Source organism: Bombus pascuorum, unplaced genomic scaffold, assembly GCF_905332965.1.
Source record: "Bombus pascuorum unplaced genomic scaffold, iyBomPasc1.1, whole genome shotgun sequence".
In the NCBI taxonomy this organism is placed as follows: Eukaryota; Metazoa; Arthropoda; class Insecta; order Hymenoptera; family Apidae; genus Bombus; species Bombus pascuorum.
In genome coordinates, this window is record NW_026869730.1 from 370,345 (window position 1) to 386,670 (window position 16,326).

General features: G+C 33.7%; 2 protein-coding genes across 6 annotated transcripts in view; both read right to left on the bottom strand.

Annotated features, from left to right (window-relative positions):
* Positions 1 to 16,326, bottom strand: part of LOC132915621 (POU domain, class 6, transcription factor 2-like) — a 455,505-nt gene that overhangs the window by 288,544 nt on the left and 150,635 nt on the right. The window lies entirely within an intron of this gene.
* Positions 6,848 to 14,231, bottom strand: LOC132915609 (cytosolic endo-beta-N-acetylglucosaminidase-like). Of its 5 annotated transcripts, none has more exons than XM_060975442.1 (6): positions 14,114 to 14,231; positions 12,960 to 13,332; positions 12,453 to 12,896; positions 12,198 to 12,372; positions 7,281 to 7,499; positions 6,848 to 7,002 (listed from the first exon to the last, which is right to left on the bottom strand). In XM_060975442.1, exons 2-4 carry the CDS (start codon positions 13,190 to 13,192, stop codon positions 12,240 to 12,242), a joined length of 810 nt encoding a protein of 269 aa, XP_060831425.1. In that variant the 5' UTR covers positions 13,193 to 13,332; positions 14,114 to 14,231; the 3' UTR covers positions 6,848 to 7,002; positions 7,281 to 7,499; positions 12,198 to 12,239. The 5 variants fall into 5 exon arrangements, with proteins under 5 accessions (XP_060831425.1, XP_060831423.1, XP_060831424.1 ...); XM_060975440.1 differs by having other exon boundaries at positions 12,960 to 13,409; positions 14,114 to 14,195; XM_060975441.1 differs by having other exon boundaries at positions 12,960 to 13,382; positions 14,114 to 14,186.

A 16,326-nucleotide genomic window follows, 5' to 3' on the forward strand; every position in this document is an offset into this window, starting at 1 on the left:
ATTTATTGTAATAATTAATATAGAATAATTTTTATTATATGGTATAATAAAATTATATATTTATTACTCAATATGTTTACGTTTATTATATATTTTTCAACAGATAAATAATAAATAGTTTTATTACACGTACGATTACATTTGTTTATGGAATATGTAATTTAACTAATGTATTAGTATTTAAAAACACATTAGTATAAATGTCTATCTTCATAAAAGATATAACTTGGAAAACACGAGGCTGGCACCCCGCTGGGGGTGGCCACCCACATGCTATATTTATTTTATTTTATTGTGCTATCGTCTATGGAGATGACATATTAAAATTTATAGATTTATTTTATATAGATTATTAAATAATGAAGAATTTAACTGAAGGAAAAGAAAACAAAAGTAACGTGAAAAATAGTAATTAACATTTCAGTAGTGCAACATAGTGTTCAGCAGAGAAAAAGAAATAGGAAAGGACAGTACCGGTGAAAGTACAGACAATACGTACGTTTGTGTAAATGTGAACGACGATCACAAATAAAGATGTTAGCGAAAGGGCAAAGCTAACGAGGTCGAATACCAGGAAAGCAATGGTAAATCCGGAAAATTTGTTGCGCGGCGTCCACAACGCATCAAAAGTACCAGCAAGTCCTGTGAAACTGGCAACTACGCCTACGCACATCTGCAAACCTTGGCCGAGAGACTTGAAGGGCGACAGTAGAACGACGAATACCAAGGTAATCAAACCTGAGAAACATTAAAATCGATTTACATTATAATGTGTTTTAGCATGATAACAATTAAAATATGATTCAATTAAGTTTTAATATATAAAAGTAAATCGTATATAGAGTTATATAAGTATAATAATAATATATTGGAATGTATATTTCATCGTGGAAAATTTATCTATTTGTTAAGATAACAATAATACTAAGATACATGTTTTATCATGCAACATTTGCTTACTTCTTAAAACATTAAAATCGGAAATACAAAAGTTGTCGAATAAAGAATTTGTCTTTTCCCTTTGAATTAATACAAAAAATGTTCTAACGCTTGCAAACTTTTAATCAAACGTAATTGCTGAAATTTTTACAACGGATCAATCTTTCCCAAAAATGATAAAACTCTATGATCTCAACTAAGTGGCTAATAAGTTGTTATAGTGGTAGATGCGACTGTAAAGAATCAATGAAAAAAGTTACAATTTAAAGTTACTTAATTTAAGAAAAACAATAAAATGACGTAACGATTTTGAAATTTTGAAATTTTGAAATTTTGAAATTTAATGCAAAAATACTAATCAGCGTTATGAAATAATTTATATCAATCTAATGTTATACTAAAAAAAAAAAAAAAAAAAAAAAAACTGCCACACATATATTATATATAATCCCAATCCTTTGTGCAGAAAGCATTCGAAACTTGTGGACACCTGTTGTGAACATAATAGTTCGATGGAACAACAACAACCAAGATCCCAGTGGTGGTCTGCTAATAGGCGCTACCTCCTTTCATAATCATGATAAGCGAGTTGGCCATTTATAGCCAATACTAATTAAAAAATTTTGCATACAATAACTTTAAAATATGCCGCCTTTACCATGTAAATGTATTAAGTTTCCTGACCTTCTCATTACATTGTCTGCAAAATACACATCTATAAAGTATTGAGTCCAATAATAGTGTGCTTTCGTTTCACCATTATTCCTGTTATCTTAATCTCCAGCACTAGAAATATTGTAGTCGCAGAATTTGTTAGTTTCGAATCATGCTTGATCCTCTGGCAGTATATTGTTATACACTGCTAGAATGTTATACCACTATACTTGGTTAATAGCTTAAAAGTATCTCTTCTTCTGTAGAACTGTATTCAAGAGTTGCAAGATTATCCTCTTCGTATTTTCCATTAAAGATTTAAGTATTCGTTGAGTAAAACTATAATTCGAGCTTAACAGTGTTAAAAGCCATTTTGAAAAGTCCACATATTAAAAAGAACCAGAAACAGAAAGGGGTTATATTCGTACTATTTATACTTAACGACGAATATAACACAATAGCGATATTGGTTTCGTTACTACAGGATATCCTACGTAAAAGCGGTTATTGAAACTTTGCTCACTTAAGGAATGTTTTAGATTCTACTTCCGTATTATACAGATTTACACTTGGTAGCGTGCAGTGCAATATCGCTTTCAGATCATCGCCTTCTTGCAAACATTTTTTATGTTTTTTGGTAGTACTCGATGGATAAAGACGAAATATAACGATTTTATGTTTAGGAATCCATTGGTTCAAAAGCATGCATTGGTTGTGTATTTTTGAAGTCTGACATAACTTGCATAAAGTTTAGTTACTAGTTAGTAGTTACTAAAGTTTAGTTTAACGTGAGAAAGATTTAGGCGGTACACAGTTTTGTTTATTTAATTACATACAGTGTTTAACGTATCGTAATATTGCTTTAAGACGGTTATATTAGTAACGTTTATATTGGCAAAGTTCAATGTACACTATCGAAAGTATTTTTAATAATATCTCGGAAAATACCTTCAAAGATTTCCACTTTACTGATTTCGATGATTTCTGAATATGTTATAGAAATTAACTTTTTGTATAACTTTTGTCTATATATATAATTGCCGTTTGGCCATAGTTTCCCCAATATGCGCAAAAAGTTGTCGAGACCGCTTCAGTGAATTCTGCCTATAATTGTGCGTCTGTGACAACGTACGCGTCGGAATTAGTTGCCGGCAGCCTTATAGCGACAGGTACAATGATTCAAATGAAATCTAACTCTTATCTTTTGTTTATAGTATATTTCTACACACACAATTACACGCGCGCGCGCGCACACACACACACACAAAAGTAACTTATACATACCAATCGTTTAAGAGAAATAATTAAAAATAAAGAATATCTGACGAAATACTAAAGAATTATACCGGAGGCATAACTTTTACTTTGTAACAAAGTAATAAAATGCCTCAAATTTTTGTGATATAAAATTTTGCATTTTTCTGATGTTTCTTGAAACATATGTAATAAATCAGTCGTTTTGGTATTCATAGATTTTCTATATTATACTCTAACATACTTCAATACATTTTTCTATATAATTGCACACTTACTCAAAATATAGAGCTTAAAAGACAAAATTATGCTGGTGACCCAACATCTTTGTAATCGACTTTATATATGTCATCGTCACATAAAATTAAGAGGAAAGGGAGACATTCAATGGATACTTCAGTTCATACAGAAACAATTAGATGAAAAATCCCGCATTTATGCCCCTGACATGAACGGGACGATATTTTTTTCTCACTTTTTAATTATATTATCAGTTAATTTGATTTTTGTCAATGAACACTTACGCATCCTTTCGCATGCAAATCTTCCCTTATTTCTGTTTCTTTTAATATTAGTTTTCTTCAAGCTCTTACTTCGACAGTTACTTCATTCTTCTAATTGACTATAATATTTTAGGAAATTATTTGAAGAGTCTACTGATTGAAATTGATTTCTGAGCAAGTCAAGACTTTATAAATTCTTCGCCATGCTGCCACGGTAAGTCCGTTTCTTTTATCCACTCTTAATTGTAGAATGCGCTATTCCATTTAAAAAAGGTGATGAATTCCATTTATTCATTACCTTTCCTAATTATTATTTACAAATTTCAAATGCAAAAGACAAATTTCATGCTTGTTTAATTTTATATATAAATACTTCAGTATTTATATTAATTAACTAGATTCTATTGTGTTCAGTATTGTGCATGATGTTAATACTATACCAAGTGTTATAAGAACAAAATTATCTAAAATCTCTCAATTTTTTTATATTGCTATATATTTCTATATATCAATGTGATATGGAGCAAGGTATACCATGTTTGAAGTCATATTAACAGTTTAACCTTTTCAAAAGGAATAGATGATATTCATTATTGAAAAGGAAAGCAGTAGAAAACCATTACAATGGTATTTGATGTCGAACAGCTTGCATAATTCGTCGAATAGTTTTGATTCACATTGACGTCCTTGATCGGTTCTTATTTTCGAGGGTACGCCAAAACGTGGTATTGCATCACGATAATGTCTCTGTGTATATTGTTGATTGGTTAATATGTTTTTTGAATGTTACAACGGGCGTGGATATGTGCCTGGTGACCTTACATCGCTGGCAGGGGATACATTGCCGTGCCCTGTTTCGACAATGCTTGTTTATCGACGGCCAAACGAAACGCGTCGTCACCAAATTTTGCGTGGTGCGTATCCCTGGATGGGAAAGCCCGCGTAACGAATCAAATACATTGTATCGCAGAGATTTCGGAACATACGGTCACACAGTTTCACAAGCTATATCACAGTATATTTGTACGGCTTGGTCGGTAAATTGTAAAAATTCAGTTGAAACTCATAATTCTTTATTTCAATGATACATACAAAAGATTAAGTTTTGCATGGGAACCAATGAAAGAGTCGACAGAAGAAGAAGTAGATACAATTCTATGTGAAAACCATAACGAAACTATAGGACACCTGGGAGTACAAAAAACTTATCAAAGAATTGAAGAAAAATAGAAAATACCAGGATTAATGGAAAGGGTAGAGACTTGTATCAAAAATTGCGATGCATGTCAGAAGGAAAAGCTAACGCGAATTGGACTCAGGGAAATGCCAGTCATTTCAGATACACCTTTGCAAACAAACGATAAAATAGCAACGTTTAATATTTGTGTAAACAGTGCATTTCTCATATCTCATTCCGATTTGCCCCAATTTGCTACATTTCACGCAGAGATGCTTCGAGAGGACCGAACCTTTATTTGCTATAATAGTCTTTTCTGATTTATTTTACATTTGCGTCTTAACGTGCTGTGTAATCTGTAATTTGCAATACAAATATATACCGGGATATTTGACCATTTTCTTATGCGGAACGGATAGGGGCTATTGCCGGTGATAAGAAATCAGCGAGAATGTACGGAACTTTCAGTTACCACAGCAAACCATAATTCGATCGAAAATTTCCTGTAGCTTGGAATTAATTTTGGATGAATACATTCCCGTCGCGTAAATGAGGAGGCCATTGGCAAATACTAACGCGCATAGGTTAAAGTCGCTATTCAGATGGAAGAGGCTCGAAGCACGACTAAAATACAAATTGAACAGGATGGAGGTGTTGAACGTTCCCTGTTGCAGACCGTTATTCACTCCGAAGACGATATTCGAGCTTGACATCCAATGAGACACATTTCGAAGATTGTGGACCAAATCACCTGAACTGCATGTTTAAAGAAACCGTATCGTATCAGCTTTTATAGCAAACCGCTCGATCGAAACATGTCAAAATCCCTTTCCAGGACTATGAGTAGAGTTTTGCTACCAGCAGACGCCTGTCACGAATTTTATTATGGCGTGGACCTTACTGTATTTGACCCGGAATCCAAATTGCTGATCGAGAGGAATGGCAGCCTCTTTACAATGAAACGGTATGAGTCTCTGTATCACACTCTCAAAGACCTTACTAATGGATACTCTGCAAACAGCTAACTCATTGATCTGTACCTGGCTGGATTTGGTTTGTTGGTTTGTTTTTATCCTTCCCCAGCAAGGGAACTACTTTCCCCATCTTCCATATCTTAGAAAAGTATGCTGGTATCAGAGATCATTGAGCATCAAGGAGAAGAAGAATGTGCATCTTTGCGGGAGCTATAGCTATATTGGTACTGCGTTGAAGATATCGAAGCCTGATAACCTATCCCATTCAGCAACTTAAATTGAATCGTTAACGAAAATACCGATGTGAAATAATTCTCTGAGACATCGGAGCCGGAGCGGTTACTAGCCCTGTTTCCTCAGGTGAAGGTACAGACCCTGTTCCAGCGGCTCAACGAAAATCTGCATTTTCAAGATTATGAAATTTGGGAATCTGAGAAGATCATCATACACATTTCGGCGCACACTTCCAAAATTTGTCCCCAGTAGTCTTGTGGGATTCACGAAACTTTTCGCGCGGTAGAAAGGAGAACGGATAAAGAATGCTTCGCTACATACAAATAACAAATGCTGTTGGAACGAGTGATAAAAGTTTAACAAGTTTGAAGTGATGAAATAGCACGCAAGCACAATACTAATTAAAGACCTGTACAAAGAACAGTTTATAACTTGAAAGGAAGAAACGACACAAGATCGTGAATAACAGAAGCACGTGTTGCGTAGACGTTTATTCTTATTCTTGGCATGTCATCGCGTTACTAGTAAGTTCTGGGAAGCCGGCGGTACCGGAGACGTCACGAAGTGGACTTATTTGTCGACTTGGTACCAGTAACGATGTATCTTCTGTTCTGTCATACGAGGAGGTTATTCAACTATGGAAGACGGTGAGAATCGTCCGAAGAAAATTTGAGGGCGCCGATCAAGAGGTATAGCATTCGTCTTACTTGCGGAAACGTGGTTTTGGAATCTTTAATTCTCTGAGTGCAGAGAACTCGGGATCTATCAGAGGCCTTACTGATAAGCATTTTTATGGCTCTATATCCCTTGCCGTGTTCGATGACCGATGGGATAGAGTAACATAGAGTGCCGAAGCGCTTCTTCAGCCGATTTAAGGTGCGGAAGATTCGGTGTTTGTCTTGTAGCAATTTTAAAGGTTATTATTATTTATGGTCTGGAGGACGATCTCTATGTTGTTACTGTTGTCTCAGTGGTCTTATCCCCGTGGACAAAGATATCAAATTCTGACAGTTCGATGCATTGGCATTTTATTTTCAATATTTACAACATTTTTTAATACTCGAATAACATTCTTCCTCGTTTCATAAACATATTGTATCGGTTCGTTTGAACACTCACTTCGATCGTTTTCACTTTTCGGTTCTGGAAGTTGAGGCGATGATGTAAATTTCATGTGCGGTATAGGTACTGAAATTTGTGGATTTTGCAGGGATAAATTGTAAAATGGTTTGTGTTTAAATCTTTTTCCATCCCTTTCATATAGTGCCTGCATAAACTATGTGCATCTCAGTTATAATATATTCATGTGATAAATTCAGTTTTTTTTTTTTTATATATATGGTTTATTTTGGTTTTTACAATTTGTCATGAAGGACATTTGGTAAAGTGTTATATCTCATTGGTAATAAAAAAAATAAAATAAAAATAAATATAGCATGTGGGTGGCTACCCTCAGCAGGGTGCCAATTTCGTGTTTTTTAAGTTATATCTTTTATGATAAATTCAGTTTGTTAAATATAATGTGTTTGTCAAAATTTGACATACCTGACCACAGCGATAATACATGCTACCACTGCCACGGCAAAATGATGTTTTGAATACTTCTTCTTCGTAGATAGGTACATGAACATATAAATAAGGAAACAACTGTGCCCAAAATAGATCTTCTACTTCTTGGAATGTCTTAGATCCGAAAAATTCGTGAGTCCAACCTGGACCAAAAAGTGCAACAGAAAGTCCTTCGTGTCGTATTCTTTGTAAAGCCTGTAGATTATAATGGTTTAATGAAATTGTTGAGATATGTATAATCTTTCGTGCTGGACTGGGTTAAATGCGTGTTAGAGTTACTTGTATGTGAGTATCAGTGTGTGGATACATGTGTGTAAGCGTCGATGAGCGTCCAGGCTTTTGTCAGGACAAATGACGATCGGCGAGAGTTTGGAAGCATCTAGAAAGAAGAGTCGGTTAGCAGTCGAGTGTAGAGAAAGTGAGGAGACGCGTCCAAGTATGTATCGAAGAACATGTGAGAAATCCATCTAGTAATAAATATATTATTATTTAAATATTACATCCTAGTGTGTAGTCAATGTTCATTCAACATTGTTTCGGCACCAAAGATCCACAATTCTTAACATGGTAGCAGAGAGTGGTTACTGAGATTTAAGGGTAAGGTGCCACGTGTAACCGGGAGTGAATGTGTAAATCATGTGTAAATTAAAATCATAGTATAACGAATGAACAATTAGAATTTGTTGGTGATCAGAACACTGCTTTAAAAATAATGAAAAAATTTGATGAGATGTATATGAAGGAATCAACAGCATTGCAAATCTGTATAAGAAGTAGACTAGACATGATGAGGCTGAAAGACTTTGAAGAATCAAATTCATTTTTCACGGAATTTGAAAAAACGATAAATGAATTAAAGAGTGCTGGTGCAAACATAAGTGAACGTGAAAAACTCGACTACATGTTGAAAGCACTACCAGAATTATTGAGCTATATTGGTGACTTAATCGACTCAGTGAAAGAAAGTGATCGAACGTGTGAATTTTTAAAAAATAAAATTACAATGTGAGAAACGCATAGCAAGAAGGATAATGATAGGACGAGGTCAAATGTATTCACAGCTGAAAAAAGGGACATAAAGTGCTATGGCTGTGGAAAGTACGGCCACGTGGCAAGAAATTGTACAAACACGTGCAGAAGCGGGAACAATGGCGGAAACAACGGAGGAGCGCAACGGCAAGGAGGTGCGTATCAGCCGGAGCAGAACAGAGGTCGCGATATGGTCAACGAGGACAAGGCAGAGGCTGGCAACAACGCTACAATGGGGCAAGTCAATACAACGCAAATTATTCACACAACGAAGGCTACGACAACCATAAAATTTTGGATCTTTCCTAACGAGAGTAGAGCGAGAAAATAGTAAGAATGAAATTACGGTATATACTAGCGATACGCGAAAAATAGATTGGATATTAGATAGTGGATGTTCAGATCACATTGTAAATGACGACTCTTATTTTGTTGAATACGAAAATTTAAAAAAACCGATAAATGTAAAGTTAGGAGGCGGTAGAATTCTAAAAGGAACAAAAGTCGGAAAAATTCTAACTTACTTTGAAGTAAACAAAAGGATGATTAAAATCATAATGTCTAACGTGTTTTATGTGAAAGAAATGGATAATAACTTGGTTAGCTATGCGAGAGTAACGAATGAAAATAAGGTAGTCTCAGCAGGAAATACTTCAAAGATATATAACAAATAGGAAAAGTTGATAGGGATGGCATTCAAAGACCATGGTTTATATAAAATAAGTAGTTACATTGAAAGGCAAGAATCTCACGCTAAAAATGTAGGAAGAATGACAGATAAGGAAAAATTTCATAGGATCTTAGGGCATGTAAACTTTAATTATTTAGATACAATGTGTAAAAAAAAACTAGTTGAGGGAATGCCAGAAAATTTTGAGCAAGTAAAAATAAAATGTGGTACATGTATCCAAAATAAAATGCATAATTTATCATTCCAAAATAACCGTAATAGAGCACGTGAGATTTTAGAATTAGTACATACCGATTTAAATGGACCTCATAAAAATACTGGGTTTGATGGATCTAAATATTTCTTAACATTTATAGACGACTATAGTAAATGTGCATTGATTTATACTTTGAAATCAAAAGATGAAGTTTACAATTGTTTCCTTGATTATATAAATAAAGTTGAAAATCTCACTGGTAAAAAGATAAAGAGATTAAGATGCGATAATGGAAAAGAGTATATAAACAGAAACATGTATAATTTAACTAGAGAAAAGGGAATTGTCGTAGAACCATGTCCACCTTATGTTCACGAGTTAAATGGAACAGCTGAGCGTTACAATAGAACAATCATGAATTCCGCTAGATGCTTATTATATGATTCAAAGCTGAATATTAAGTATTGGCCGGAAATAGTTAGAGCCGCGGCGCACTTAAAAAATAGAACCATTACAAACACATATGAAAACAAAACACCATTTGAGATATTTTTTAAGAGGAAACCGAATATAAATAATTTAAAATTATACGGAAGTAGAGTTTTCGTAAGAATACCTGAAATTAAAAGAAATTCGAAATGGGACAAAAAAGCAGACACTGGGATACTCGTAGGTTATGAAAACAATGGATATAGGATCCTAGTTAATAATAAAATTATAATTGCAAGACACGTAGAATTTGTAGATGTAGATGATAACTTAGTAGGATTTCAAGGAGAAGATGGACCAGACAATGAAATAGAAAAGAATTCAAACGAGGTTCATGAAAATGAAACAAATGACGAAGAAGTCGAGCAGGTTACAATAAAAGAGGAGAGAAATTTAAATAACGGATCAGAAAGAGAACTTGAGGACGCAGGAAAAAATTTGAGAAGGTCAGGGCGTGAAAGAAAGAAACCTCAAAGATATGGCCAAACGAGCTCATATTTCATTTATGTGAACGTAGTTAGCGCAGACAGTCCCCAAACCTATGAAGAAGCTTTAAGTGGAGATGACGGCGTTTTATGGAAAGAAGCAATGGATCGAGAGATGGATAGTTTAATCAAAAATGAGACCTGGCAATTAGTGGAGAAACCAAAAGACAAAAGGGTATTAGACCTGAAATGGATATATACAGACAAATCTGATAACCGTAAGAAAGCGCGACTAGTTGTTCGAGGCTTCCAACAAAAGGAAATACTAGAAGATTTATACTCTCCAGTGGCAAGAATGCAAACGTTGAAGTTATTACTATCCTATTGTTGTCAATATGGTTTGACGATCATGCAAATGGATGTAGAAACAGCGTTCCTAAACGGAACTATAAAATCAGAAGTATTTGTAAAACAACCTATAGGTTACGACGATAAAAGCGGGAAAATATGTAAATTATCAAAAGCATTGTATGGATTGCGTGAAAGTTCAAGAGCTTGGTATGAATGTTTCGACGAGTATATGAGAAAATTAGGATTTCAAAGAAGTAAAAGCGATTATTGTCTATATACGAAGTATGAGAGCGATGATATCATATATCTAATTCTATTTGTAGACGACTTATTAATATGTGGAAGAAACAAAACAAAAATCGATGAAATTAAGAACAAATTGTCAAACAAATTTGCGATGAAGGACTTAGGTGAAGTAAAGACTTATTTAGGAATAAACATTGAGTACGATAATGAGAAGGGTGAGATGAAATTAGATCAAAGTAGTTACATAGAGTCATTAGCGAAACATTATAATATAGAAAATGGTAAACTATATTCCACACCAATGGAACAAAACTTAAGTTTAGAACCCACACAATCAGCCTCAGACGATATAAGATATAGAAATCTCATAGGAGCTTTATTATATATTAGTACCGGAACAAGATTAGACGTTAGCTATAGTGTGAACTATTTAAGTCGATTTCAAAACAATTATAACGAGACGCACTACAAGTATGCATTGAGAATTTTGAAATACTTATATTTGACTAGGAAATTAAAACTAACTTATAAAAGAAATTTGAATGCTGAAGTTATTGATTGCTTTGTTGACGCTGATTGGGCTGGAGATAAAGTAGATAGAAAATCCACCACAGGTTTCATCATAAGATTTTTCGGAAACGCAATTTACTGGAAATCGAGAAAACAAAGTAGCGTGACAAAATCATCAACAGCCGCCGAGTATGTAGCTTTATCCGAAGCCGTGAGCGAGATAAAATTTGTAAGAAAATTGCTGAAAGATTTCAAAATAATGATCGAGGCACCAACAAAAATTTACGAAGATAATTCTGGAACGATTGCGATATCGAAATTTGGAAACTTAACAAAAAACTCTAAATACATCGAAGTTCATTTCCATTTCGTGAATGAAAGTTACGAAAATAAAGAGATTGACATTATAAAAGTAGATTCAGAAAATAATGTAGCTGATATTTTAACTAAGGCTCTAGGAAGAAATAAATTTGAAAATTTTAGATTAATTTTAAGAATTGTTTGATTGACTTATAAATGGGAAATGAATATACAGCACGAAAAATTAAGGAGGTGTGTTGAGATATGTATAATCTTTCGTGCTGGACTGGGTTAAATGCGTGTTAGAGTTACTTGTATGTGAGTATCAGTGTGTGGATACATGTGTGTAAGCGTCGATGAGCGTCCAGGCTTTTGTCAGGACAAACGACGATCGGCGAGAGTTTGGAAGCATCTAGAAAGAAGAGTCGGTTAGCAGTCGAGTGTAGAGAAAGTGAGGAGACGCGTCCAAGTATGTATCGAAGAACATGTGAGAAATCCATCTAGTAATAAATATATTATTATTTAAATATTACATCCTAGTGTGTAGTCAATGTTCATTCAACATTGTTTCGGCACCAAAGATCTACAATTCTTAACAGAAATATTAAACGATATTATATTATATGCTACAATAAAATAAGTAATATTGTAATTACATATGATGAATTAAATCCACCACCGCCAGGACAACCTCTACCTCAAACATCAACTCCTACATATATATCCTGAATATCTCGACTGTGAGTTTTTGCTAGTGCCAAACTGTTTTTCAATTTTGATTTCATCCAGTTATAATTCAAGTAAATGGCATCGCAGTTTAAAAAGAAATCTCTGAAATATTGTACTTAGAACATTCAATAAAATTTACAAACAGAAACAATTGTAAAAGTATAAGAGTGTAATAAGCTTACATGTTTTTACTGTTAAGCTCATTTTGCCAATTTAATTTTCCTTCATTGGTTACGCTATCGTACCATATAATTTCAGAATTTCTAATTGCTTCATGAATATTTTCTGTTAGATATTTTACAAAATAAATTAAATTATTAACTTGCTCACTTTTAATGGTATTTTCAATATTTAATAACCAGCCATCAAACTTATAAAATTTTGCAACAAGTATTAGTGCATCTGCAAATCTTCTTACTTCTTCATGAGATTCAAGTATAACATCCCAGATACCTTCTCTTTCCGTAATTACAGTACCAAGAACTTTTACACCATGATTATGTGCTGCATTAATCCATCCAAAAGGGGGCACAGTTATGAAATGATGACTAAAATACACAAAAGTGTCAATAACACTCCAGTGATAAAATAGGTAAGAATCATAAGATTCTGATCCATATATAAATCTGAAAAATCACGGGTATATTATGTATAATATATGAATTAATAAATATAGTGATTTCTATTACCTGTCTTCTAGGTAGCCACCTTTCATATCATGACAGAGCAACGTTTTCGGATGTACTTCTCTATCCAATTTTTCTAACCGCGTTCTTCCTGCGCTTATTTCTAAACCACTGTACACATAATCAGTTGAATCTCGTAGTTCTCCAATTTCTGGCCATGGTTTCAAGTTACCCACGTTATCGAATAATTCTTTTAAGTTTTTGAAAGGTTGTGACTCTGTAACTTCCGTCCTCATCTCTCTGAATTATACTGTTCCACAGATCACTTTCAAATAGTTTTTAATTCATTAACTCAAACAAAGGTTTCTCTTCTTATTTTGGTTCACCGGAAACTTGTATATACATGCGAAGCAGATAGTGTTCCCATCTAACAGAACTGGCATATCAAATTACGTCTCATGATATAATACCATTATCTACCAACTGCTAATGGGCAAAAAGATGTTCATTTCTCTATCAAACAAAGTATACAAAATAAAATTATGAATTTATAATGCTCCTACATCAATGTTTATATGATTGTTTCGACTTTGAAAGTAATATTCTTATTTACGCAAGTATATATTCTTTAATATTTTGCAAAAATTATACCGAAACAAACAATTTGGAATAAACATAACTAAGTAAATACTTTAACTTTTTTTTATATTTAATTAAATATTTTATTTGATTTGAGTAGAATTTAACACCTAACCTTTACGTTTAAAATATTACTCTTTCTCATTCTCTCTTTCAATGTTATTTCTTCTGCTTCCGTTTTATGATATTTATGACATTTCTTAGTTCAGATATAAGTAACTTTTTCGTAATTTATAAAAAATGACACTCTTTTTAATTATCCTACACTATTAATCCATTACATGTAATTTAACTTTGTAATTTAACTTTTAGCAACTTAAGATATGTGCATGTACAGAGTAATTTTCTTCCTAAGAATAATCATTCGATATTACGATAATTCCAAAAACTTAAATTAATTTGCAAATAACGTAATGCACAGCCATACACAAGCCATACAAGTTATACTTATGTCCTTTAAGTCACCAGAAATAAATTTTAAATTTTATATTATATATTAATATATATTATAGGGAGAAGCACTATACAAAATAATAATGTTAAAGACATACATGCAATTTATTAGTATAGATACTTACTATATGCAAAGCGTTCTCTTCAAAGATAATATGTCGGCTACCAAACGATCGACGGCAACCGAACGCATTTCTGGTACTGATAATAATAGTATAGTTACAAGACAGTTGTGTATCTATGTTCAACTATAAAATTTGAAAATCTATGCTTGGTCTCGCGGCATGTCGCATGTCTCATGAGACATAAAATGTATCGTCTACGGTCTACTATGTGAATATATTAATAAACTTAACAAATTTGTTATTATTTTCTCTAGGTAATTTTTCTCCCTCAAGATTCCGAGGAAAGTACTGAACTGTTGACTCGTTACCAGTGTTGACAACATTTCATCATTTGTCACCTTTCCCACTTCATAGTCAGGTTTTTCAAACTAAGAGCCACATATGGTACATTTGTATTGTACGTGCGAGAGTGAAGGAACGTATAGCACAATCACACACAAGTATGTATCCCCTTCATAGTATGTATGCGAGCGTTGTACGATGGCCTAGGACTCCGTTGAGAGAAAAGAGAGAAGCGCAGTGTGAAAATCTTATGCCCTAGAGAATGCCCTTGGAGAATTACACATCGTCTTTACGTGCAGTATATACCGAGCGTCACAGCGAACGTTACTTTGTGCTTCAAAATATATTCTCAGTTTAACAAAGAGTTAGCTCGTGGACCGTGGATTCGTCATATCGAACCTAAGGTCATTGTCATTAGCGTCTAGTTACCGCAGCCACTTGTCAATCTTGTACTATCTATGTCTGTGATAATAAACGCTATCTCGATTGTACAACAACGATGAACAACCCAGGCGAAGATTCGTTACACGACCCTAACGCTAATCATAATAAGAACCCGACATATATATAATAATATTTGATAGAAAATAAGAAATAAATGGAAAATACGAAATAAAAAGTATAAGGAACAGATATTTTTCTTTCTAGCTATACTTCCAACATTAAAATATATATAGGGTGTTTGATTTCAAGAAATATATGCAAATTACTGAAACACTACCCACTGTATGAAAAAATGTTTAAGGCAAGAAATGAATAGTTTCAAAGGAAACATAATCTGGTATAATAATTTTCTCTGTATATGGCCATGTGCAAATCATATGATGACAAAATACGTTTTTTTTATTGAATCATATAGATTTAAATAAAGTAATTGATTCGTACCAACGTCCCCTACAAAAAGATACTAACCTATTTATGTCAAAAAGTAATTAGTTGAAGATACTTTAACTATAACAATTACGCGAAAGACACGAAAAGGTACTTTTGTTTTTACAATATCTTTGTCTTCCACATATTATATTTGACAAAAGGAACTTTGCTACTATGTCCTATACAACGATAGGTTTCTCACGCTCAAAATTGCATCCCATATGACCTGCTTCATATAAATCTATGGATGATATTCATAGCCCAGTCTTATACTTGAGATCGTCTCAAGAACAGTCTTCAGATGTCTTTTGATTTCATAACTGCGACTGAAGATTAATCTTAAGGTCGTGTCTTAAGGATTTGCTTAGTAAAGATCTTGTGAAATAAGAAAATCTCATATAACGTCAAAAGGCGCAAATAAGACCACCTTCATCCAAGTTCCCTTGATCGGGGACTTGAGGAAATCTTACTTTAAAATCGCCAATAACCGTAACCATCTTGACAAATCCAATGTTGTTAATTACACTGACTGCTGAGGAAATAGAAGCGAAAACGAATCAATGCGACGTATAGCCGGGAGCTACAGGAAAGACCAAGACGCGTGAACAAATTGACGCGCGCTTATGGCTAACGAACAGAAAGCAGGGAATATTAGTAGCAAACTGATAACGTTCAAGTAATCGGTATACCTCGAGTGGCAAAGGTATATCATTGTGGGTGTAAGATCGCTGAGCTGGATATTAAGATTGAACAAAATGTTATATAGTAAATGACAACGTACATATTTTATAAACAGGGACGTACAATTGTTTAATGTAATGGTCGGGGGGTATCTATGTGTACTCTCTAAGTCACAAGTTAAGTAATTTCAAAGGAATATTAAACTGAGTTATTTAAGTTTCAATTCCAACGAAGCAAGAGTCTAATCCTTTTCCTTCATGCAAGCGAGAAAACGGGAATCCAAAACTAATGTAAAATAATGCCTAACATAATGCTAATGTCATGTACTATATCGTTACTGAAACTTTTATGCTTCCTGTATAGATAATTGTTTTATT